This window comes from Pezoporus flaviventris, unplaced genomic scaffold (assembly GCF_033815535.1).
Source record: "Pezoporus flaviventris isolate CSIRO_AGI_PZ_B2104156 unplaced genomic scaffold, CSIRO_AGI_Pfla_v1 ptg000002l, whole genome shotgun sequence".
NCBI lineage: Eukaryota > Metazoa > Chordata > Aves > Psittaciformes > Psittacidae > Pezoporus > Pezoporus flaviventris.
The window spans coordinates 76,104,198-76,127,655 of NW_026892550.1; the positions used below are offsets into that span (position 1 = coordinate 76,104,198).

General features: G+C 39.5%; 1 protein-coding gene across 21 annotated transcripts in view; it reads left to right on the forward strand.

Annotated features, from left to right (window-relative positions):
* Positions 1-23,458, forward strand: part of AFG2A (AFG2 AAA ATPase homolog A) — a 226,077-nt gene that overhangs the window by 25,908 nt on the left and 176,711 nt on the right. For 11 of the 21 annotated variants that reach the window (XM_061444184.1, XM_061444152.1, XM_061444161.1 and 8 more), the window contains exons 10-13: positions 3,116-3,270; positions 10,078-10,287; positions 20,783-20,836; positions 21,248-21,327. In XM_061444184.1, the coding sequence (XP_061300168.1) occupies positions 3,116-3,270; positions 10,078-10,287; positions 20,783-20,836; positions 21,248-21,327 (499 nt within the window). The remainder of the gene's footprint in view (positions 1-3,115; positions 3,271-10,077; positions 10,288-20,782; positions 20,837-21,247; positions 21,328-23,458) is intronic. The other 10 variants (XR_009741636.1, XM_061444250.1, XM_061444262.1 and 7 more) reach the window with 2 other exon arrangements.

The following is a 23,458-nucleotide window of genomic DNA, read 5'->3' on the forward strand; positions in this document are numbered from 1 at the left end:
TCACTATTGCAAAGGCTGCCTTATGAGTTAAGTTTCTGCTCTGCACAGCGTAGTCATAGAATCATAGAATGGTTTGGGTTGGAAAGGACCTTAAGATCATTCCAGCCCCACTGCCGGGCAGGAATCCCTCGCACTAGACCATGTTGCCCAAGGCTCTAGTCCTGGGGACCAGTCTTGTATCCCTTTGCTAGAAATAGGTACCCCATGCCTGTGTGAACTATCCCGCTGACTATATTTGCATCCTTCCTCCCCTCACACAGGACTTGTGCTGGAATAAAACAGTGAAAACCTAGCCGCCTGTTTCTGGGCCTGGTCAGTCACTGCCAAAAGGCTATTGATATTCATGAATCCTGAAGAATGAAGTAGCATTGGAAAATGAGCAAGCAGAGCTGTAACAAATGCTGTGCTCAGAGGCAGTTCATAGCGCTGATATACACTCAAACCAGAACATGCCCATGAAGAGTGCCCGACAGCTGAGATGCTCAGTGTTTTTTGAGGTGCTGTGTCTGAATCTTCAGTTTATCTACATTATAACTCCAGTACTGATAAACTTGGCTTTGCTGTAGTGTTTCACCTCCTTTGCCTCTGTGTCGCTTCTAGCAGCATGTTTTGCAGCCTACCCTGCTTTTTCTTACATTAAATAAGGATCTTTCAGCATCTTGAGGGAAGGATGTGTTTTTCTGCCTCTGGCAAGCTGCTGCCTGTATCCTATTACTGAGACTTCCCACCTCCCTCTTTCCTCCCCACTCCCTCCTCCTTCTCCCTGCCCCGGGTTAGAGGTCAATCTGAAATGCAGGAAAGAATGATTATGATAACAGGAGGAAACAGGAAAAATCATGCTTTCTTTTTCAATCTGTTTTTTATTATTGTTTTAATGTAAAACATTGTTTCAATTAAATGCTGACCTGTGCAGTGGCGTGTGCGTGCACATGCTAAAATCAATTCAGGCTTTGTTTGAAAGCTGTGACCTCTTTATTCCTGTTCTGGATCAAGGCTGTTGCACCTTAAACCCACTGCTGAGGACTGAAATTTCACTTGTACTCCTGGTAGCCCTGGCAGTAATGGTCCTTAAAAGTGGAATTCTCCTTAGGCATTTTTATGTCCTGTTGTCTCTCAATTTTCAAAATAAACTTGCTTGTTTTTAAGAATTCCTCGTGTCATGAAAAAAAAAGAATATCCACGACACCATTAAAAGGGATCAAATGAGACTGGTGCGTGATGGAGCAATGGAGCAGATATGTATAGAAATGAGCAGAGTTCTTTACCAGTTGCTTGCTTTCTCTATGACTTAATTTCATAATATGCTATTTATTCTTTTTTTTTTTTTTTTTAAGTGGAGTGAATTGACTTCATCAAAAAGGACCTGTAGGAGTCAACCCCAATACCTGCTCTCAGCCCCAAAGTATTAACTGCAGTGGCACTAGAATAAGATACCCAGTTTGTTATTTGCTTGGATGCAAATTTTAAATGTGGGTGGGGATACATCTGTGTTGTCTTGTGTAAGTTTTTGTTTGCCTAAAAGGAACTCTTTCTAAGAAAGGAAGGGTGGGGGGAGGAATAACATGAAAATTGTCAGGATGGTTAAAATGAGTCAGTTATGTTTTATACTTGTCCTCTGGTGACCAGATTTTCATTTCATTCCTTGGCCTCTTTAAATGCTTTTATTATGTCTTATTAGTTCTGGATATTCGGTGCAAGGGGAAACCTGAATTACAGACTTCACCCTTCCCCTCTCCATTATTGTATTAAGAGCCTGGGTATTGAATGCAGGTGCTCGGACTCTGCCATAATTGGCAGTTTCTGGAGAAACACCAGCTGTACTGCTTCACAGGGGAGATATTACATCTCTTCACACATTGTATATATTGTCAAAAACTCAGAATTCCTGTCACTGTCAGAAACTTTACATGTTTGCATCTGCCGGGGCCTCTGTAGAAAATATCTGCTGGAAGTTAAAACCAGTTCTGTTTTCAGAAGTAGCTTATCCGTGTTATTGTCCTTTCATGTAGCACTAATTGATGTTTTGATTAGTTAAATATAGCAAAGGTTTATCTTTGTGTGATCATGCAAGGTGCATTGGTTTAATACTGCCTCATTTTTTTTCTTTTTTTTGTAACACGTGACAACAGATATTACATGTGTGTTTACCTGTATATAAGATTATACTCATCATGCAATAGTATACTAAATGACATATTTGACAGTTTCAGTTCACAGAACAGGGCTGGGAATAGAAGCAATAGAACTCCAAATTATATTAGACCTTAAAAGGCATGATTATATAGCAGGAACACCATGATGCTTCTGGGCATCTTACACAACCGGGGCAGTAGTTGCTCTCTCTGAGGAATGCTTGGGTACTGCAGATGGTACTGCTTGGTCCTGCCCGAGGAGTACTGGTATATTGATGGGTGGGACTTGTGCAGGTTTTGGAGGATAGAATTAAAGGGGGAAGCTAGGAATTAGTATCAAGCTTTATAGGTATTGTATGCAGGGGATTTGGCCAAACAAAGGAGAAGGTAGAAGCTCTGCTTCTGTTTGAATCATATGATCACTGAAGGGAATGAAGAGCTGTTGAGTGTTGCAGGGAATGTTTCTTGCATATCAAGAAAAATATGGGTGTCTGGCGTCTTACTGAATAGCAAAATAGGGTTCCAATGAAAGTAAAAGAAATCTCATCAGTTTGTTTTTAAGAGCAGCTAGGAAAATACAGTCCTACTAATAGAGGAATGGACAAGCTTGCAAATGTCTTATTAATGTTTGCCTTGAATATTCATTATCCTTCTTCCTCTGTGCTTTAGAAATGTGTTTGGATCAATGTGTGACCTTTGGAGGTTTTGTCCTGTTAGCTTCATCTCTGGGAAGGTCATGGCTGTTTAATTCTGTCTTTTGGAACAGGTTTAGTTTATATTCTGTCTGTGGTCATTAAATACCCCTTTTCTTGTGCTCTCATCAGAAGTGTCTCACCTGTTCTTTGACCTACTTAAGGCCCAGCACTGATAAATTCTTTTGAACAGAATTTTCTTTCCAGTGCTGTTGTGTTTGTATGATGTACACTGTCTGTTTGTGAGAACCAAGAGGAAGTCTACATATTTCCATTTTTTTTTTCTAATAGGTTTGTACGCATTGCGGAGAGCACTGGGGAAAAGACCTAATGTATTAGACAACGAGGTGGCTGGGTCAGTGATGATTGCTTTCAATGACTTCCTACAGGGGATGAATGATGTCAGGCCCAGCGCCATGAGAGAGGTGGCAGTTGATGTGCCAAAAGTAAGTCTTTTTCTGGCAATATGCTAGCAACATTGTGAAAGCCATATTAGGAGTTGCAGTTAGGCATTTAAATGCCTTACCAAAAGAGTAATTCTATGAAGAGGAATCCTCAAGTTACCAATAAATGTTGTGTGTCACCTTTTTGTTTGCTTATTTGTTTAATCATAATTTTGAAGACCTGTTTACAGAAGATAAAAGTTCCTAATGCTTTAGGAAGAGTTGGTAATGCAGGAGTGTATCTTCTATTAGTAGTTTTATATACTGAGTGGGTTAATGGGGTAAAAATCTTCAGATGTCTGCTGAAAGCAGATCCTGAACAGTGGTGAAAGCTGAAGCCTTTTGTAAAGCAGACATAAGCAGAAACCAACTGCTAGCGTTTGTAACCAATGTGTATTGAAACAAAGATGTGGAGAGATTGATTGCTATGATTTTTTCTTTCTTTTTTTTTTTTTTTTTTGTAACACTGATTAAATCTACATGCAGTTCATACTGCTGTGACCTGAGCCTCTTCAGTGGCATTATGTGATTGTAGTTGAGGGCAGAATTACATACTGTAGGTAGCTTATCACTGCTAAGTGGTTACCAGTCAGGGGCTGGCATTATGTGAACAGTTCCTTTGGCTCATCTTTACCCTGCTCTCTGCCTTCTCAGTTAGGTGTTATGGCAGCTCAGTAGCAAAACCAACATAAATTGGGCTGGGGAATTGATCTGGTTTAAGATGACTGATCTGGCTTAAGAATATTCAGCAAAAGAAAATGTTGTATTTAATCTTACTAAATCTTGACTCTGCAAGTGATTGTGTTGGTGTTTCTCAGCAGCCTCCCAAGCCCTAGAAGAAAACATTTATGCCTCATTGCATGAAGATGAGTCATCTGGGAATTAGATTGCACAACTGTAGACACTTATTCCAAAACTATAAGAATGGGAAGTAAAATCTGCGAACAGGATGCTGCGTGCAGCCAGCTCGGATATCACACTTGAGTTGTTAAGAACTGTAACTGTGTAGTGAAGTGCTGGGTGGAAATGCTGGGGTTGGCCCCAGACGGCTTTTCCTGGAAATTGTGTAGTGGCTTCAATATCTGCAAGGGCTAAGTAGTTCTGCTGAGAACAGAGTTACTAATTCTCTCATTGCTTATTGTGCTGTTGGCTCTTGGGCTGACGTCATTATAACTGTACTGTGTCTTTTAGACATACCAACCTGTTTGGAGCCAGATGGAGCGCTGCTAAACAGCATACTAAAGACAGATAGAAGCCAAGTCTTGAGGTACTGCAGGGAATTGTTTCAGAATCCAGGTCAACCTACTACTCAGGCGACTTGTCCACTAAACCATCCTGCTGGTGGCTTCCTTGATTGTCTGGTTTTTAATTTGTTAAACACCAGCTGAGTCACTAGAATACTACTGAAATTCCTTCTGTTATTGAAGGAAAGATAACAGCATAGTGCAAGATTGCTTTTGTGCTGACAGGACCTGCATTTTTACAGAATAATGCATATTCTTTGAAGATAGAGGGTAAAGTTCAGGCCCAACTTTTTGGTGCCTGGGGTGAGTTTAAAGTGGAACCACAAATACCAGATGCAACGGATTTTGCATGCTCCCATATCACCTACCAAAGGAAGTGCTGGAATTCAATTTAACTATGATTTTAGGCTGCAGAGCTGCCAGCTTACCAAAATTAAGGTACCTGTGCATGCTAAGAAGCAGACCGAATTTCTGGAAATGCTGATACACTGTTGAAGAATGTCACAGTCATGTAAATCCAGCATTGTAACACAGCCATCACCCTCAAGGCTAATTACTCCATTACCATTTGTATTTAAGGCAGGGAGCTGATGTGCCCTACATCAGTTCAAGTCCATGGGTTAGTTAAAAGAACTTGGTTCTGCTGTAGCTGGGTGGTCAGGATGGCAGAGCAGGGGAAGCAAGCAACAGGAATCCAAGCCCCTGGTAGGGCTCTTTGTTGGGAATTTGGGATGTGCTGCAGGAACACTTGCAGACACCTGAAACTCATTCATGTACTTTAGTACAGTGTAGCTGTTTTAAAAGTTGACCACTCTGTGTTTTATAGACATGCACAAGCAAAAAGAAATAATAATAAAAAATCTATTTATAATTTTTATTAAACTTAGACTAGTGTAATTTGCTCTTTATTAACAAATAAATATGTCTTATTCTCACCTGATTGTTAGTGACTTGAGTGCCAGTCACTTTGTATTTAATGTACTGGTATTTAACTAGTGCATTAAACCAGAGAATTTAATTGGTTGATTTGTTATTTTCAGTACAGATTGTAGCAGACAATGTCATGCAGCTTCTAATTCCTTGGATAGCTTTTTTTTTTTTGAGAGGAATATGCAACGTTTTGCATTGCATGCTTCCCATATTGATTATTAGGTATGTCTCAAATTTTACAGATTTATTTTAGCTTCTCTGAAGTTGTGTATTGAAGTGCTCTGGTTGAAACTGTGTGTTTGATTGCCCTAACATTTGCAAATAATTGGATGCTGGAGTACTTGTTTTCAATAGAAACTAGGTATCTAAGAAGCCAAATAAGTGCAACTGCAGAGCCATTAATCAGTTGCATCATTTTGTGCTGATGATACTGTGTCCTAGGCTGCTTTGCTATTTAATATTGTGCTTGAATGTCTGCTTCTGCAAAACCTGTGGGAAACATTACTTGCTTGCCATAGAACTGACACTTGTAGTCTCAATTTCTATAGGAAGTTCTTCCTCTTTACTAATTTACCCCTCTTTTCAGTGCTTCCACTGAGAACTGGAAGTGCTTTTCAGTGTGACTGGAAGCTTTTCAGTGCTTCCAGTCCACAGACTTGGGCCTTTTACCCATAAAACACTTAGTTGGCTGTGGGCCATGGTGTACTGTGATACTTCTATGCTCTGCAGTAGTTTCTTATCAACAGAAACTGCCTTACTTACACCTTTTGTTGCATTCTTATCAAAATGTAAAAAATATAGCCTGGTGTGCAGGAAATGAAAGCTGGACTCCTATTTGGTTCGCTTTTTCTGTTTCTTTTTCTTCAGGAAACCTAAAACTTGTGATTTGATTTGGTTTTGTTTTCCCTGTCTAGTGTGTCTTTGGGCAGTCATCCGGTATTGGTTAATGTCCAGATACTTCGTCTGTCAGGATAGGCTTGTCTTTCCTTGCTCTCCTTGCCCCAGAAGCTATCCAGCTACACAGCTGATTGTGTAGGCATATTTGTTAGAAAATCAAGAGTGACATTCCTTCATGTTTTGAAGTCTTTCCTTAACACTCTTTGTCTTCTAAAAAGTCCTTGTTAAAATCAACTTCAAACACTAAATGATCATCTATGAGATTAATTTGTTTTTCCCCAGAAGACAGAAGTCTGAGCTACACTAATTCGTAGTATCAGCTTTATTGCTCTTTATTACAGTTATGTTATTTGCTTGGCCGCACCTGGGTGTGGGTAGAACTTCTGGGTTTTGCAGTTAGTTACAAGTAAAACTGTTGATGTATGTGCTGATTTAAACTGAGACTTTTGTGATTTTTAACTCTGCTTTTCAGAAGGTGGTTTGTTTTGCTTTATTTTTTTTCACATTTCATTACTTTGCACTAGCCATGTGTCAACTGAATGAAAAAAATTCAAAGTAACTTCTAAATAAAGCCACAAGTAAATGGGCTTTGAAGAACCTCTTCCCTTATGATACCTTTGTCATTTACCGCTGTTGGATTTTTTTGAAGCTGGTATCATCTCTGTTACTGAATGAAAATAATTACTTGTTTTATCAGACACTACAAATTTTCATCAACACAGACCTTGTTCACTGAAATCTTCAGCACTTGGAGTAGGGTGTACGGAAACTTAATTTCCTAAACAATCTTTGCTTATTAGGTCATAGAATTGAGTGCTAGTAACTTGGCTGCTTGGAAGGCTAGAGGGCTATATTGTCTCTTGCAGTCTTTTGTCTTACTTAAAACCTGGGAAAACCTCTTGTTATACCCGTACTTGAGGTAGTACCTAAGGAACAAGGACATATATTTTAAATCACTTGTTTGGGTGGCCTTAAGCATATTGCTTCTTGGTGTTTGAGGGTATTTGATAGTTTGTGTAGAATGCTTTGCAGTCTGCTTCTGAAAAGTGCTCCATAACAACCTAGTTATTAGGGGATTTGTCATTGACAGAAATTGGGCTCTTTCTTCCTTTTACCTAATGCATATTCAAAATTTCTAGTGGGATAAACAGCCACAATGGAGTGAATTAGTGGCAACAGAGTGAAAGTGTGTGTGCAGGAGGAGTTGTTGGAGGCAGAATTGCCACCGCATGCTTTTTTTTGTTGTTGTTGTTTTCCTTCTTTCTGCCTTTTTTTTGTCCTTCTACTAGTGTCCGCATTGCTGTGTACAACCAAGACAAATGCAGAATACTCACTGCCTGGTTCCATGTAGCATCTTGCTTTCTGTTTGTACAGAACCTTTCTTGAGCTTTACTATGCATTACAACCTTTTTAGATGGCTGCTTTTTTCTGCAGCAGGGATTTAGGAGAGAGGGGATTCACATTGTAAATCAGGAAGTTAATACTTCAATTCTTCAGAGAGTTTCTCTGTAGTTGCCTTTCTTCCCTCTCCTATGGGTCTTTCTGAAATTTTTGTAGAGTGCGATGGTTTTGCTTGCTTGTTCCACTCAGCTGATGCTGTAATTCAACACTCAGATTTGTGTCTCTGCAGCCAGAAGGTTCTGGATGAGACGTCCTTTGCATGTCTGATTTATTTCTTTGCTGCTGCTGCTGCTGCTTAGCGACCTCAGAGGAGTTACTGCTCTGCATTGTATTCTGAGCTCTGTTGACCTGGGGAGAGGTAAAGATTACATCAGTATTTAAATCTTGGTGTCTTGCACACCGTAGCAGAGGTCTTTGTATATGTAAGCTCAGCCCCAAGGCTTGTCTTTAAAACCACTTCTGCAGTGACAGAATATCAGACTTCATTGCTTATGTTACAAGATCTTTCCTTTGCATTGGTGTGCCTTTGAAAGAAGTGTAGCTGGCTGTCTGAATGCGTTCACTAGAATTTATGTTAATGGCAGTCAGGAAGTTACTTGAGGATTTGTGTGCAAAAGCAGTCCACCTGGTTCTTCCAAGCTTTCATAAATCTAAAAGAATTCTTTTGAATGTTGTATCATTGGTGGTTTCCCCCTTCCTCCTCCATCTCTGTCCTTTTGAAAAGGGGGTAGAGGGGAGTTTTGTTTAGGACTTCAGGGCTTGACCAGAATCTTGCCTTTGCTGGTCCTTCTGCTCTCAGATTCTTCTTAGTAAGCAGTGGTGATCAGCTCTACATATTTCATGCTTCCCCTGGTTTGTAAAGTAATTATTTAAGAGCCAGAAGCTGTTGGCCACTAAGAAAAAGAGTTCAGTTTGTCTTTTTTCTAGAGCTCCTGTAACATATTCTTGGTCTGAGAGAGATGATGTTCTGCAGACAGCAGAAAGGCCAGTTAGCTTTTAAACTCTGAGTATTTCTGAGGGGTTGACCCATGCATGTTGATCTCTGCTGCGTGCTCTCTGCTGTCTTTGTAATTTTATTCTCTGTGACAGACTGACAATGGAGAAGTTTTATTTGGTTTGCTTCAACTTACACAAAAGTGCTTGCACCACATCCAAATGCTCTTTTACTTCCACTTCAGTAGCAGACTGAATTGCCTCTTTAAGGGAATGTCTACTATTAGTTTCCACTCTATACTAGCATCAGGAAAATAACAATAGGGACAAGCAAGGAGTGACCCCAGTTTTCAAGTCAGGAGGAATGTGATAAATCGCCTTCTAGTAATACTCTGCTTGCCTTTCAAGTGTAGTGACTTCCCAGAGCTGAAGGGTGATTTATGTCTAGCAAATTTTTTGAAGAGTGTTTTAAGGCAGAAGATCATTTGATTTAGCTGTGTTTTGACATGTTTAATATTTGAAATGGACAGGAATGTATGGTGACAGGACGAAGAGCCAGCTGGGGGATGTGAGGGGAAGTCTCGGTCAGGCTTGTTGACAGCGATGTGGGGAGAGGTGTATCAGGTTTTAGATCTCTCTGCTCTCTTGGGTAGGACATATTAGTTCTGTCCTGATGTATGCCTGCCAAGCCTGTCTTGAATCTTCAGCACATCAAATTTAACTGCATTTGGGCTTGAGTGTTGCTTTTGTGTGTGTATGGTTGTTTTTGTTTTTGTTTTTTTTTTTCTCTCTAGATACTTGTCTAATTGGAGAATTGTTTGTTCTTGAGCTTCTAGTCAAATCTCCATTGCCCAAGTCCTATATGGTGGCAGGTGCTGGCAAGTGGAGAAACTACCCCAAAACTCATAATACTTAGTCCTTTTCAGCTTAGTGGAATAGCTGGGATCAGGGCCTTACTCTGCAGCTATAAATAAAACCAGCTTGAGCTCATAAAAGCCCTTTCCTTCAGGGAAGACATCAAAGTAATTTGCAAATTCTTCATCAGCATCACATTAAAAATCCCAAGAGAACGGAGTAGAGACTTTGCTAGTGATCACCCCGTGTTGCTGCCTGTGTGATCGTGCTGTCATTTTATTGTTGTTTTTCTATATTTTGTTATTGACCTTTGAAGTAGATACAAAATATTTGCTTACATCCGCCAGCATAAAGCAATTCTAATACCCTCTTGCTTTGTGTGACTTTATTAATAATTGCTTCTTAAAAAAGGAAAAAGGACTTTTGAAGAAGTGACTGGTTAAAAACAGCAAAACACTGTCATGAAATAACCAGTATGCATTCTACGGAGCATTTTTTAAAAATAGTTTTGCTCCATTGTCTGAATTCAGCAAAATGGTCTGTTTTGCAGGTATCTTGGTCAGACATAGGAGGACTGGAAGACGTCAAGCTTAAATTGAAGCAGGCAGTTGAATGGCCTCTCAAACATCCTGACTCCTTCATCCGAATGGGGATTCAGCCTCCGAAAGGTGTGCTGCTTTATGGACCTCCTGGATGCTCAAAAACAATGATAGCAAAAGCTTTGGCTCATGAAAGTGGCCTCAACTTCTTGGCAGTGAAGGTAGGCCATTTAGTCTTACATTTTCTTAACTCATGCATAACAACTGATAGTTTACTAATTTCCAGTGCTAGAGTCCAGTGGCTCTTAGTATTTGTGATTGTTGTATATGCCAGAGGAAACACCTTACCAATGTCAAGTAAGGTTTGTGTTTTCTTATGAAAAGGACTAGTGGTTTCTTGTATGCTTTTCAAGAAGCTAATATTTATTTTTAGCAGAGTTACATAGGTGGGTAAGCGGTCTACTGACATATTAACCATTGTCATTATTTAAAATCTTAAAAAAAATGGAAACAATGAAATTCTTAAAGCAGTACAGATGAAATTCAGCTCTAGATAATGGGTAGGTCTTCTTACTGTAATAACTATGATCATCTCATCTCTTACATTCCTTTTCATTCCTCAGGAAAGTAACTTTTTTTATCATACTGTTCCTGTTTCATTACAGATTTTTTTTTGTCCTATTTGCCTTTTTTTTTCAGGAGAAATAGTTCTACTTCATCAGTTTTCAGAAAGTTTTCAAAATCAGTTATGTCTGGGTACTCTTCAGGAACCTGCTTAGTAAGGTTCCATGGGATATAGGCCTAGAGGGCAGTGGGGCCAAAGACTGTTGGTTGATATTCAAGGATCACCTGCTGCAAGCTCAGGAGTGTTGCATCCCAACTAGAAGGAAGTGCAGCAGGAGGGCCAGGAGACCTCCTTGGATGGATAAGGAGATGCTGAGGAAAATTAGAAGGAAAAAAGAGGCTTATAAAAGGTGGAATCAAGGACAGGCAGCCTGGGAAGAATACAGGGATGTTGTCCGGGAAGCTAGGGACCAGGTTAGGAAAGCTAAGGCCCAGTTAGAATTAAACTTGGCTAGGGATGTGAAAGATAACAGGAAGGGATTCTATAATTACATTGCAAATAAAAGACAGACTAGGGACAACATGGACCCTCTCAGGAAGCTCTCAGGAGAACTGGCTACCCTGGATTTGGAGAAGGCTGAGGTTCTGAATGATTTCTTGGTCTTCCCTGGCAAATGCTCTGACCACACCACCCAAGTCTTGGAAGGCAGACGCAGGGACTGTGAGAATGGAGACCCTAGACCCACTGTAGAAGAGGATCTGGTTCAAGACCATCTTAAGAACCTGAATGTACACAAGTCCATGGGTCCTGATGAAATCCATCTGCAGGTCCTGGAGGAGCTGCCAAATGAAGTTGCTAAGCCACTGTCCATCATATTTGAAAAATCATGGCAGTCAGGTGAAGTTCCTGACGACTGGCAAAAGGGAAATATAACCCCCATTTTCAAGAAGGGAAGAATGGATGATCCAGGGAATTACAGACCAGTCAGTGTCACCAACCAGGGCGGTTGGAACTAGATGATCTTAAGGTCCTTTCCAACCTTAACTATTCTATGATTCTATTAAGAAATGCTTTATAGAAAGATTTTGGATTTCATTGCTTATGAATCAGTGTAAGTCATTACTGTGGGTTGTATGGAAAATGCATGAATGGAAGTTATTTAATAATAATACTGAGCTTCAACATGTAGGAAGGAAAAAAAGAGAGCAGAGTGATTCCACATGGGGTGGCCTTGCAGATGTGTTAAAATGTTAATGAAGTGCAATAAAAAACATTTAAGTATTTTAAAAGTATCTCCTTCTCAGCAGTAAGATCACAAACCCTTGTCTGTTGGCCATCTCTTTACTCACAAAGCCTTCTGTGGTGGTAGTTTCTACACAGCTTCCTCCTCTGCCTGTCCTTTCAGACATCCTGTAGCTGTAGCTCTGGATCCTGTCCTCTCTGGGAGGAGAGGCAGTTGCCTTGCCCCTAGAGCCAGCACCTTTTCATTGCCTGCGCTTCCTGGGATTGCAGACATGCCTCTGCGTCACGTTCACATCAACAAGAGCAGCCTTGGAAACCTCAGCCCTTAAGAAACACTGCCTTTACTCTGCCTCCTCTGCAAGGACAAAGTAGTTCTTTGTACTCCAGAGTTATTGGTAAACAAGGTAACCTTTTCCTCCTGCACTGTTTAAAAAAAACCTTTTTCTTGCCCAAGGCCCTGATGCCTGAGAGCATGGGGAGGGATAAAAGGTGGCAGTCTGAAAAAAAAACCCAAACAGTTAAAAATGAACATTGTTACTATCCTATATTCATCAGTCATAGCTACATCAGGCATTCTTACTGATGCAGTTAATTGTCCAAAATGAAAGCTGGCTCATGCTGAATAGAAGTATCCAGTGGCACACTGATATGAAATTATTTACAGAGTAATGCAATGTCTCTTCACAGTGGAGATCTGCAAAACCCAGTCATTGACAAGCAGTAGTAGCAGTGGGTAGTTTGGGGAAACTGCCTTTTATTCCCCGTGCATTTAAATCCCTTGGCCTGGAACTGGTCAAATACTCCATGTACAGGTGTTCCAAGAAATACATCTCTGGAGCATGTCCAGCCCTAGATATGTTGACTCCAGGAAGGGAGCATAGCCCACTTTCTCTAACTTCACATTTGCTTCCTGGACAGAAAAGGCAACATCCATTACGTACTAAATGTGTTAAACTTCATTGTCTGCAGCACTTATTCAGGCAAAACAGGCATGAATTAATTTCCACTGCATGTGTTCCTGCAATGAATCCAAAGTAGATAAATAAGTGGGGGGTTGTTTTTTTTGGGTTTGTGGTTTTTTTTTTATGTGCCTTTTTTTTGTTTTCGGCTTTTTTTTTTTTTTCCCCTGAGGGAGGGGATTTTCCTTGCTTATAGTCCTATTAATTTTACTGTTCTTTATGTTAAGTCTCAAATATCTGTCCCTGGAATAGGTATCAGGATTTTTGAATGGAAGTGTGTTTCTTGATAATTTAATTTTCAGACTTGCATTTTCCTCCCAGTCTGTCCTGCCCCAAATAAATAATTTTGATGAAAAATGTCTGCTGTACAGCTTGTGGAATATTTGTAATCTGTCACGATAGTCCAGGTGTCTCAGGTTCTTGGGTCCTTCTTGAGAACAGGCTGTTCTATGGGAGCCTGTTTCTGGATGCTGAATCTCCCCGTGTCTGAAACCTGAGAGGAAATTGAGTACGTTACATGCAGTGCTTACTTGGTCCAGTGATTTTTTGGAAGATGGACTGATTATGTCTGCACACCACATTTAAGATACGTGGGCACATAAATCCAGCTCTCTTGGAGTGCTGCATGTACTCTTACTTCTCTAAGTTGGCTGCCCTGCTTGGGTGCAGAAGGTATTGCTCCTGCCCCAGCCTGGCTCCAGGAAGGCTTTGTACTGTTTTCCAGATGTGTCTATGCAATGTCTGTGCAGTTTGGACAGCTGACTCTGCTCAGTGAGGTTCTTCAGCTGGGTTATATATAACCTGTTAAAAAGTGAACGTTTCCATGTGTCTTGGACATGATGGGCTGTCATCATGCTGTATAAGGCACGGTAAAAACAACGCGGCCTCCAGCCCACATCTGACTTACCTCTAATAAGGTTTGGAAGATGGACAAGGTCTAGATACAATTTCCGTGCAGAGGAGCTGAAGAAAATAACGTGATAACAGATGTTTGACGTTGCATCCTGTTCTCTCCTGAAATCTATTGTGATGTTTGAATGGTTAGTATTACAATGAATGTGGCTCTTTTGTAAACATGTTCTTTGATATTTGGCCAAAACCTTTTATAGTTGTATTTTCACCAAGATTGGCGGCCTTTTGCTTTTCCAGAGAAAAGCATTTGGCTGGTTCGTTTGTTTTACAAAGCAATCTTGCATGTAATTCCTAAGGGAAATTGTTATTTTTACTCCTTCACTTGACTTTCTTTGTCTTTAATACAATATATCTACCAAATTTACTGGGGAGGAGGTTTTCAATTACTTTCCGGGGGATGGCTCTTCCTGCTCCCTCCCACCACCCCTTTATCTGTATCCCTTGCTGCACTGAACCTTTTCAGGTTTTTTAGTGGTCATCTTGCTTATTTTCCCCCATTCTGAACCTCTGTTACAAAAAGACAACTGAATTGTTCTCAACTTTTTGAAGACTTTTCAGTGTTTTGTGATCATGGATACAAGAGAGTACAAGACCGTGTGAATTAGGATAACTTCTTAATTCTTTGGGATTGAGCATCAGTCTTATCAATAGTCTTTGATCTGATTAAATTCTTATTTCAGTTAGCCTTCTATGCACTTTTGTGCTTCTTCACACTCCTTTGTGCTTGCCCCAGCTTTTGTAATTTTCTACTGAAATGTATTTTATGCCTTTATTTTACCAGTAGAAAAGGAAAATTCTGCACAGGTACTGGAGGTATCAACGTTAATATGATGGAGGATAGAATTTTCAGCTTTTGCCAGGCTGATGACACCTCTCTGATGTATACAACTTTCTCTGTGACACTTTTGCTTTAGATGTCATCCAGATTTCTGAAATTGAACATAAGGAAAATGAACCCCTTTGTCACTGTGTTATTTCTGTGTGCCTTTTTTCCTCTCTTTGACTGACTGTGGTCGGTATCTCTCCATACTGTTTTGACAGTTCCTGTGCTTAGGGTCAGCTTTGACTGGCTGCTTTTTTGATGTATACATATTGATTAGACCACTAAGCTTTTGTGGTGATAAGAATATTTCTGGGTAAACTTCCATATATTTCTGTATGGCATAGATTGTTATATCTGCGTTTGTCTTGCATCTCAGTTTATTTAAATTTGATATCACTGTCGTCTTAGTTTTCTGTGGGTTCCCCCTCCCCCCCATTATTTATTTGATTTATAGGAAATCCTGTGTCACTGTGTTGTGCTGAGAATCTAATGAATATTTTTTTCTTCATGGATTTTCTGTTGCTTGCCCAGGTTGCTAGATACTGGAGAGGTTGTATGTTACTGATGGTATCCTGCATTGCATTACTTTCTACTTATGCAGACTGCTAAAACCAGGGAGAGACTTTCTGCTAATTCCCGGAGGCTTTTGCTCAGGATTATGTCAACAGGGAATCTTGAGTTCTGTTTTCTGTCCAACAAGCAGATTACCTGAGTACAAAATAAATAACAAGAAAAAATATGTAACTTCTATATGCTTGTAATGGGTTTGGAAGCATCACTTTTCCTCTTGCTTCTTAGTGCTTTATAATACTTGTCTGTTTAACATTACAACTAAGGCAAAAATTCACTTGGTGATAGTGACAAAAAAACAGCTTAAAATTTCAGAAAATCTAGACCTCCAAAAGTTAAACTCCCTGGAATTCAGCTGAGAGACACACTAATTGTTGTAAACATGATGAAACAATACTTCAAAAAAAAAAAACAACAAACCAACCCAAAACCAAAGAACCTCTCACCCAGGCACATGCATTACAGGAAGTAGTGTTTATGGATGTTAACAGTGAGCAAACCAATGGTTTGCTTTGGTTAGGAGTTCCAGCTCTGGTGTGATTAAAAAAAATTGTTGTGGTTTTTTTTTGTGTGTGTGTTTTTTTTTTTTTTTGTGGTTGTGTTTGGGTTTTTTGTTGCTTTTTTTTTGTTTAGGGGTTTTTTGTTGTTTTTTTTTTCCCTGAAGGTAGAAAATATTCCTGACATTTTATTTGCTGTTAATGAAGAGCTTGGGCTGAAGGAATCTTATTTTTTCAATTAGCAGTAATTGCAAAAATACACACTGTTCTCAAAGCTCTGACTTCACCTTGGCTTGATTTAACTTCCCCTATTCCTGTATCACCCTGCTGATGCTTTTGTACCATTCTCTGTGCTTAACATGTGCCTAAGCTTAGTTTGTCATCTGGGTCAATTATGTCAAAATATTTTCCTATTGAAGTTTCCTCTGCTTTTTCCTTCAGCTCTTGGCTGTGGCAGATCAAACAGATTAATGAGACTTGGAAAAGCCAACTGTTTTGCTTTGTGAAGAACTGTCATTGAGTTTTGGGAAGATACTTTAGCCTTTTGGTGGGGATTTCAGTGGGCAGAAGCATGAAATAAGAAAACTTGGTGCCTGTAGCTAGTTAAGGAAAAAATTTAAGATGAAAAATGAAGAAGCATTGTGGTTTTATGAGAAACTCTGGCAAATGTTTGATGAAATTTCCCAAAAGATCCATAGTAACACATTCATAGTAACTTGTAAGTTAATTGCAGATAGTAAAACTAACTGTATTTGAAAATTTGTTTAACATTTTTAACAAAGGATAACAATTTGGGATACTTTAATGAACTCTTAATCTGGAGAAGAGGAGGCTCAGGGGAGACCTTAGAGCAGCTTTCCAGTACTTAGATGGGGCTACAAGAAATCTGGAGGGTGACATTTTACAAGGGCATGTAGTGACAGGACAAGGGGGAATGGCTTTAAACTGACATAAGGGAGATTTAGATTAGCTATTAGGGAGAAATTCTTCCCTGTGAGGGTGGTGAGGCCCTGGCACAGGTTGCCCAGAGAAGCTGCTGCTGCTCCATACCTAGCAGTGCTCCACCCCAGGTTGGATGGAGCTTGGAGCCACCTAGTCTAGTGGAAGGTGTCCCTGCCTGTGGCAGGGAGGTGGAACTGGATGAGCTTTAAGGTCCCTTCCAACCCAAACCATTCTGTGATTCTATGGTTATGGCTGATATTTTAATGTCTGTTTGATCACTTCTACTTTGCACGTGACAAAGAAGGAATTGCATGTTTTCTGTTGTAGAGTAATAATCTGTAGGATGTGCTATAAATTCTCTAATTAATTGGATTTTTAAAAATATGAACTGTTTCTGTAGCTAAAATGGCTCAGTGCGTCTGTGTTAGAGCCCAGAACCTTGCATGTGTTTAAATGGCATTATTTTTGAAGAGAGCATGCAGGGCTGTATGCTGAAGAAATCTGGAGCTGTGTCCATCTAGCTCAACAAACTTCAGGGCGTAGCTTACCTGATTGTCAAAATAGTAAAGAAATTGTATACAGAGGGATGTCACCAACTAGATTTCTGTTATATTGAAAGTCGCTACCCTTGCATTTTCATGTGGAAAAAATTTGCAAGTGGTTTTAAGCACTGCTTAGAAAAACTACTGATACTCCAACTTCAGGGATAACCAGATGTTCCTCTTGTAGTTGAAGAACACCCTGAGAACTTCTGTCATAACCATGTGTACACAAGCTTATGTGGCAGCCTGTATACAAGGATCTTATTTTTGTGCAGTTAGAGAGCTTATTCTGATCATATTTTAAATATAAGGAATCTTCTTTTATTCGTGCTTTTTTATTAAAAAAAAATAAAACAGGCATTAATACAGACCATAAACAAGTGGAAGTTTTCATCATGTAAGGGAAGCATTTCTTGTAAATGAGGATGGGATAGTGTTTAAACATCATACCTGGGAACTATTTCTACTTTTCAAGTTGGATAAATAAAACTCAACAGTGTAGAGTGGGCCAAATTGGCAGTTTTTATACTATTAGTCTCACATGGCTAAGCTACAACTACTTCTGCCAATTTCCTGCTTCAGGTCTTTATCTGATTTTGGAGTCATTGTGCAAATGACCAGAAAGAACAGGTTTTAATTCTTCACATCCCTTTGTATGAAAGATGGGTTGTTGCAGATGCTATGTATCATTAGACTGGACCATTTGTTACAAGCACCTCTTGGTCAGTATATCCACAACTATAAACAGCTTTTAAAGGCAGTATTACGCTCACCTCTGTGCCAAAAAATGATGTTTCGACAAATGGCAACTTACTGACTAGTTTAGCATTGAAAAATAATAATCCCCCCACCCCAGTGTTTTTTGAATGGCCTTCAACTTCCAAGAAACCTTCTTAAAACAAGAAGGTGAGCTTTGTGAAAATTAGAAGCAGTGTCAGCTGTCAGCAGGTGACTCTGCAACAGCCTATGCACTGCTGCCCGTACAGTTCTGTCTTTTGGAAGAATGGCCATCAGTCTTTGCTAAAGGACAGTCCATTTGCAGACAGGGTAAGGCAGACGTTCAGCTCAGGAGGGACCAGAGCTAACCCAGTTTAATTGCTACATCCAGCTTCTTTGAACATTTCAAGGTTTTGTGTTGTGGTTTTAAGTGTTTGCATGAGATGAAATGTATATGGATTCCTCCTCTTTTGTGCGTGCTTTCTCTTAATTTGAAGTCTTTCCCTTTATTGCAATATGTAACAAGAGCTCCAAGCCACTTGTAATAAAATACATGGTCCTCAATGGCAGTTTTGGTGTCACTCATGAGTGGTGAACAAGGAGACCATCAAATCGGTTTTTGCAAAAATTCCCCATGAAGAAGCACAGGTCATTACTTCATGGAGTCAAAACTTCACGTCAAAGCTTACAGCAAAACCATATATTCAAAATAATTCTCATTGGAAACATTTTAAACAGTAGTTATTGCTTTGATGTTGCCTTGGTCATATTTTAATGCTTAATTAAAAATAAAACTCCAAGCATCTGAAATTATATTGTACCTTAAAGCTCAAAGAGAGTAGTTTTGGTTTTAAGCAATTGTTTTTACTCAGGCAAAAGAAAAGAAAATATCAGGCTATTTGATGTTGTGTCATACTGAAGGAGTACACTGTTGGCACTGATATGTATATGGTATTGTTTTCCGTGAGAATACTGATGTGAATAAAAATTACTTAGGAGAATAAGAACATGAAGGAAAAGGTCCACAGAAAAAGTAAAATCTGTTACTGTGGGTAGGATCTGCAGAGGTTTGCTGGTGTGTCATCTCAGTTTAACAGATAGCTAGACAGGAAGACTGTGCCCTTGTTTCTGAAGGTTTTGTTAGGTCCATGCTATTTGATTCTTCATCTGCACTAAACCTGATGAATGGCCAGGGCCTGGAGCAGCTAGATGCTGTCTCTTAAGCTGCAAGCCTGTTCCGCACTAATGCTTTACTTTCCTCATGTTTAGCATCCACAGTGGGTAGTAGAAAAGGACTTTGTGTTTCTCTCTCTTACTTTGTTTTTTTTTTTTTTCTCTCTTTCTTTCCTGCATCCATTAGTTATATATATGAATAATTCTGTTTCATGCAAGTATCCAACAGACTCGAATTCTGAAGTTGTTGAAAGCCTGCAGGTGACGCTTCAGCTACTGCAGCAGTTGCTGTAAGGATGGATGTTGATGAAAGGAAGCAATGCTAGTTGTTTCATTTACATTTCCTATGGGTGAGGCATGCAGTGCTGCTTTTCCAACGCTTAAAACAATTGCTTTTACCTGTGTGGTACTATAGGTCTGGCTGCTGCAGTATCTTGCCTGGTCCTGTGGATAATGGACAAGTCTTTGAAAATAAATAAAAATAGTGGCCTAGCCTGGATGCTTTGCTGATATCAGATGACTTGTGCTTTTTCCCATACATATGCACAGGTACTTTCCAGTGGTGCCAGTATCAAGATAAGTCAGTCCATTAACTGTTATTGTAAGAGTGAAAATCAGTATGGAGAGAGGAGACTGCAAAAAACAGTGTGCTGTATTTTCAGAATAGCGAATCTGTATTCTTCTGATCTGGGTACAAAGACCAGATGTCCCCATTACAGAGGGGTTGTAACAGAAGCTCTGTCACTGCCAATGTATAAATGTACATTTGCCATAGTCTTGATTCTAACATGCCTGCTGTTTAAAGCTGCCTTGCTGCTCTGCCCCTTGTTACTTGAAGGTACTTGCAGCTGTGAAGCATGGGAAGTGTTGGGTTTTCTGACTGCGAAGAAGGGTGTAGTTTCTGCTGGTGAAACGATGAGGACACCTGTTCCCTGGAAAACAGATTGAAGCCACTGGCTCTTTTTGTTCATGGCACAGATAATTGTCAGTCGTTGTGGCTGCAGGGCATGTTTGATGCAAACCAGGCTGAAGTCAATGAGTCATTACCAGTCCCAGGAGACTCTTAGTCCCATGAGGAAGCATTATTTAAGCAGCCTATCCTACAGGGTATAGCAGGACAGAAAATACTCCAAGAATTCTCCATTGTTTTTCTTTTTATAATTGTAAATACTTGCTCAAGGCCTGAACACTAACCCTGTGGTCTGCAGACACTGAGCAGCTTTCTTACTGGGGATGGACCGAGATCCTCATGGATGGGTGTTGGGTGTGCTGGTATGGTGGCAGCTTCTTTCTGGGCCTGCAAAATGTCAAGTTCAAAGAAATGCTGTTAAACATTGGTTTAAGTCACTGTTTTGGTGCTTAGCTGGGCAGGATATATGTTGAGAGTGCAAGTAAGCACTTTTTGGTGGTTCCTCTTTCTGCCTGATTTACCTTGTTACTGTTGTTGAGCCAACAACTTTTAAGAGCCCCAAATTCTCTGTGTGTGTGTTTGGTTTTTGGTAATTCAGTTTCTTATGAAAGGACTAGGAAAGTATTATGATAAGACTAACTTACATGCATAGTTACAGGCATGCACAGTGCCATAACAAATGGAGGAGCACTTGGTACAGGTAGAAGGTAAGTCTAAAAATACACAAATAGGACTTGCAAGTGACAAATTATCAAAATTCCTTGTAACAGCACATCGGTAATGTAGCACTGGCAGATGTCTCAGTCATTTTATTGATAAATGTAATGTGGAATTTTATATTTTCCATTTTTTTTAACTTTGCAGGGACCTGAGCTGATGAATAAATATGTTGGTGAATCTGAACGAGCAGTGAGAGAGGTGAGAAGGGGCAAAGCATACGTAATACTATATGTTAAACATTCTTGACATTGAAATTCTTCTCTGCTTATAAAGTTACCTTTAAACTTTAAAAAAGCCCAACTTCTTATGGTTTAAATTTGAAAAAGAAAAGAAGCAGAAGGGATGTTTTGTGTTGTTTAACTTTGTCCTGTGTTGGCCTAGTGATGAATGTTGAATTTGGGATCCAGTAGCAGCTTTAACTGTATGTCTGCATTGGGCAGTATCATGAATAACTTCTAAAACATCTGTTCTTTTGTTTTTTATAAAAGACAACAAGGCTTATGTCTGGTTTGTGATGCTCTGTAGCTTTTGAGGTGTGCACAGGGTGATAGTATTCTGTAAAAAGTTTTCCATTCCCTAGAACTCAGTGTTTTGTTGTTGTTTTTCTAGATATTTAGGAAAGCCAGAGCGGTGTCTCCTTCAGTTCTTTTCTTTGATGAAATAGATGCCTTGGCATTTGAAAGGGGCAAGTAAGTTATCCTGTTACAAAAATCATAAGATGTTTTCTGATAAATGATTCTTACGTTGTGCAACCACATTACTTTTCTAGAATTATTTCGTTAAATATATTAATTTCACAGCATTTGTCAATTCTACTCGAGCGTATTTAACTTGGCATAAACGGGTAAGCTGGTAGAGTTCTTCCTTTCTCATCTCATTAGGAATGATTCTACTGGTTCTCATGCCATTTGGCTCTTTTCTGTGGTTTTAGCTTGCATTTATTTCTAGCAAAGAACTCCTTTTTTTTTTCCCAGGCTTGGTGCACTGGCCTAATATAGTGTCTCCATCAAGCAAACAGTATGATCATATGTTATATGAAAGGAATTTCCGTGGAGGCTACTCATAGCCACTTACATTAAAACATTTTGCCAGACTGGGAAGAACTTCATGAAGAGATTTGGGAACATTTTTAGGTGCTTTCATGTGTGACATTAAAAGGGGGTTATTGTGCAAGCAGCTAATAATGTGTTTGTTTTGTTTTTTTTTTAATATCCTGCTTTGTAATGATACTGAGAGATGTTTAGCTCGTCTGGAGGAAGATTATACCTGGTTTTACTTGCTACTGTAGCATTTAAGATTTGACAGGCTTGGTTAGTGGTCTTTCTTGGGGGATACCTTCTTATAATATTTATAATGTTGTTATAAAATACCACTACTTGTGAGCAAGTACCTGCTTATGTTTTGGTTTGCATTAAAATATCAAATTTGTGCATGCAGAAATTATTTGTCCAGTTTAAAGATGCATCACAACTTCATCTTTTTTCTGCAAAAGAAGCTCTCTTGGCATCCATACAAATTCTTTTGTGTTGCAAAAGGGACATTTGTATCAGCAGGAAAGGATAAAAGGTGTTGTTCTGACATTTCATCCACACAAATAAATTGTTTGTGTTACAGGAGGTGGCATCATATGTAGCACAGAGCTGCCCTGTGAAACTGCTAAGAAATAAACACATTTTCTATTGAAAATGTAGGATCTCATAGAATATGTCTTCATCAGCATCCTTCTCATATGCCATGTATGCAGGTGTGAAATTTGTAACTTCCTGAAATGCCAGCCACCCGGCCCTATGCTCTGAAACACCTGCCTGCTTATCACAACAGAGAAGTTGCAGAAATATGTGCTGGAATCAAGCCAATGGGGGGGGAAGGGCGATCTCTCTCTGCTGTAATTCTGAATGTGTTTAGCTTTGAGAAACACCGCTTCAAGATAAAAACTTTTGGAAGAAAAAGCCATAATATATTTTACTCAGTCTTTTTTCACACAGTGCCCTAGAGGTGTTGAGTTTGTTTGCTTTATTCTTTTAAGGAGTAAACAACAGAATTTTACCTTACCTGGAACCATCTGTGGGGGGTAGTAGGCCTGGCACAGCTTGCTGAAGAATGTGGTATGACCTGCTGCAGTCATGTTGTGCTGGAGACATCTGGTTTTGGAGCTTTAAAAAGAACAGGGTGGGACACAAATATTTCATTGTCAAATCTGAACCAGATGGGAGGTAAAATATGTAGCAGAGTCTTCATAAAATTCATCTGAAATTAAATGGTGTAGGAAACCAGACAAGGCACTTATTAGAAATGGCCTTTTTTTACAGGCTGACTTTGCACAGTAGGAATTTGCAAACGCATTAGGGATGCTAACAATTTGTGGCCTCTGGAGATCCATTTCCTGTAGTATTACTAACCATACTGGAGTTTTCAAGGGAACACCTGTTTATATTGTCTCCCTGTTCCCTCTGTTGGTTGAATTAGATTTTTCCACCTTGATGGTGATCACTGTATCACACTTGACTGTATCACTATGTGGTACAGCTTTGTAAAAGTTTTTCCTCTAGGTTTAAATCCTTGTTAGGATTCTGTGAGCTTTGTGCATAAAATGCTGTATCCCAGATCTCCTGGATAGGTAATGTCTCCTGATCCTAACAGGACATGTCCAGAGGTATGGAGAAGCCTAAACTATGAAGTTGTGAGAGTAATTTAATGCATAGTTCAGATCTGAAATACAGGTGTGAAATAACAGTCAGAAATTGCTTAATGCTTTTCTTCTTCAAAGCACTTTGCTAAGTATTCATTAACCCTTTATTGCTTGTTTAGATTTGACCTAAG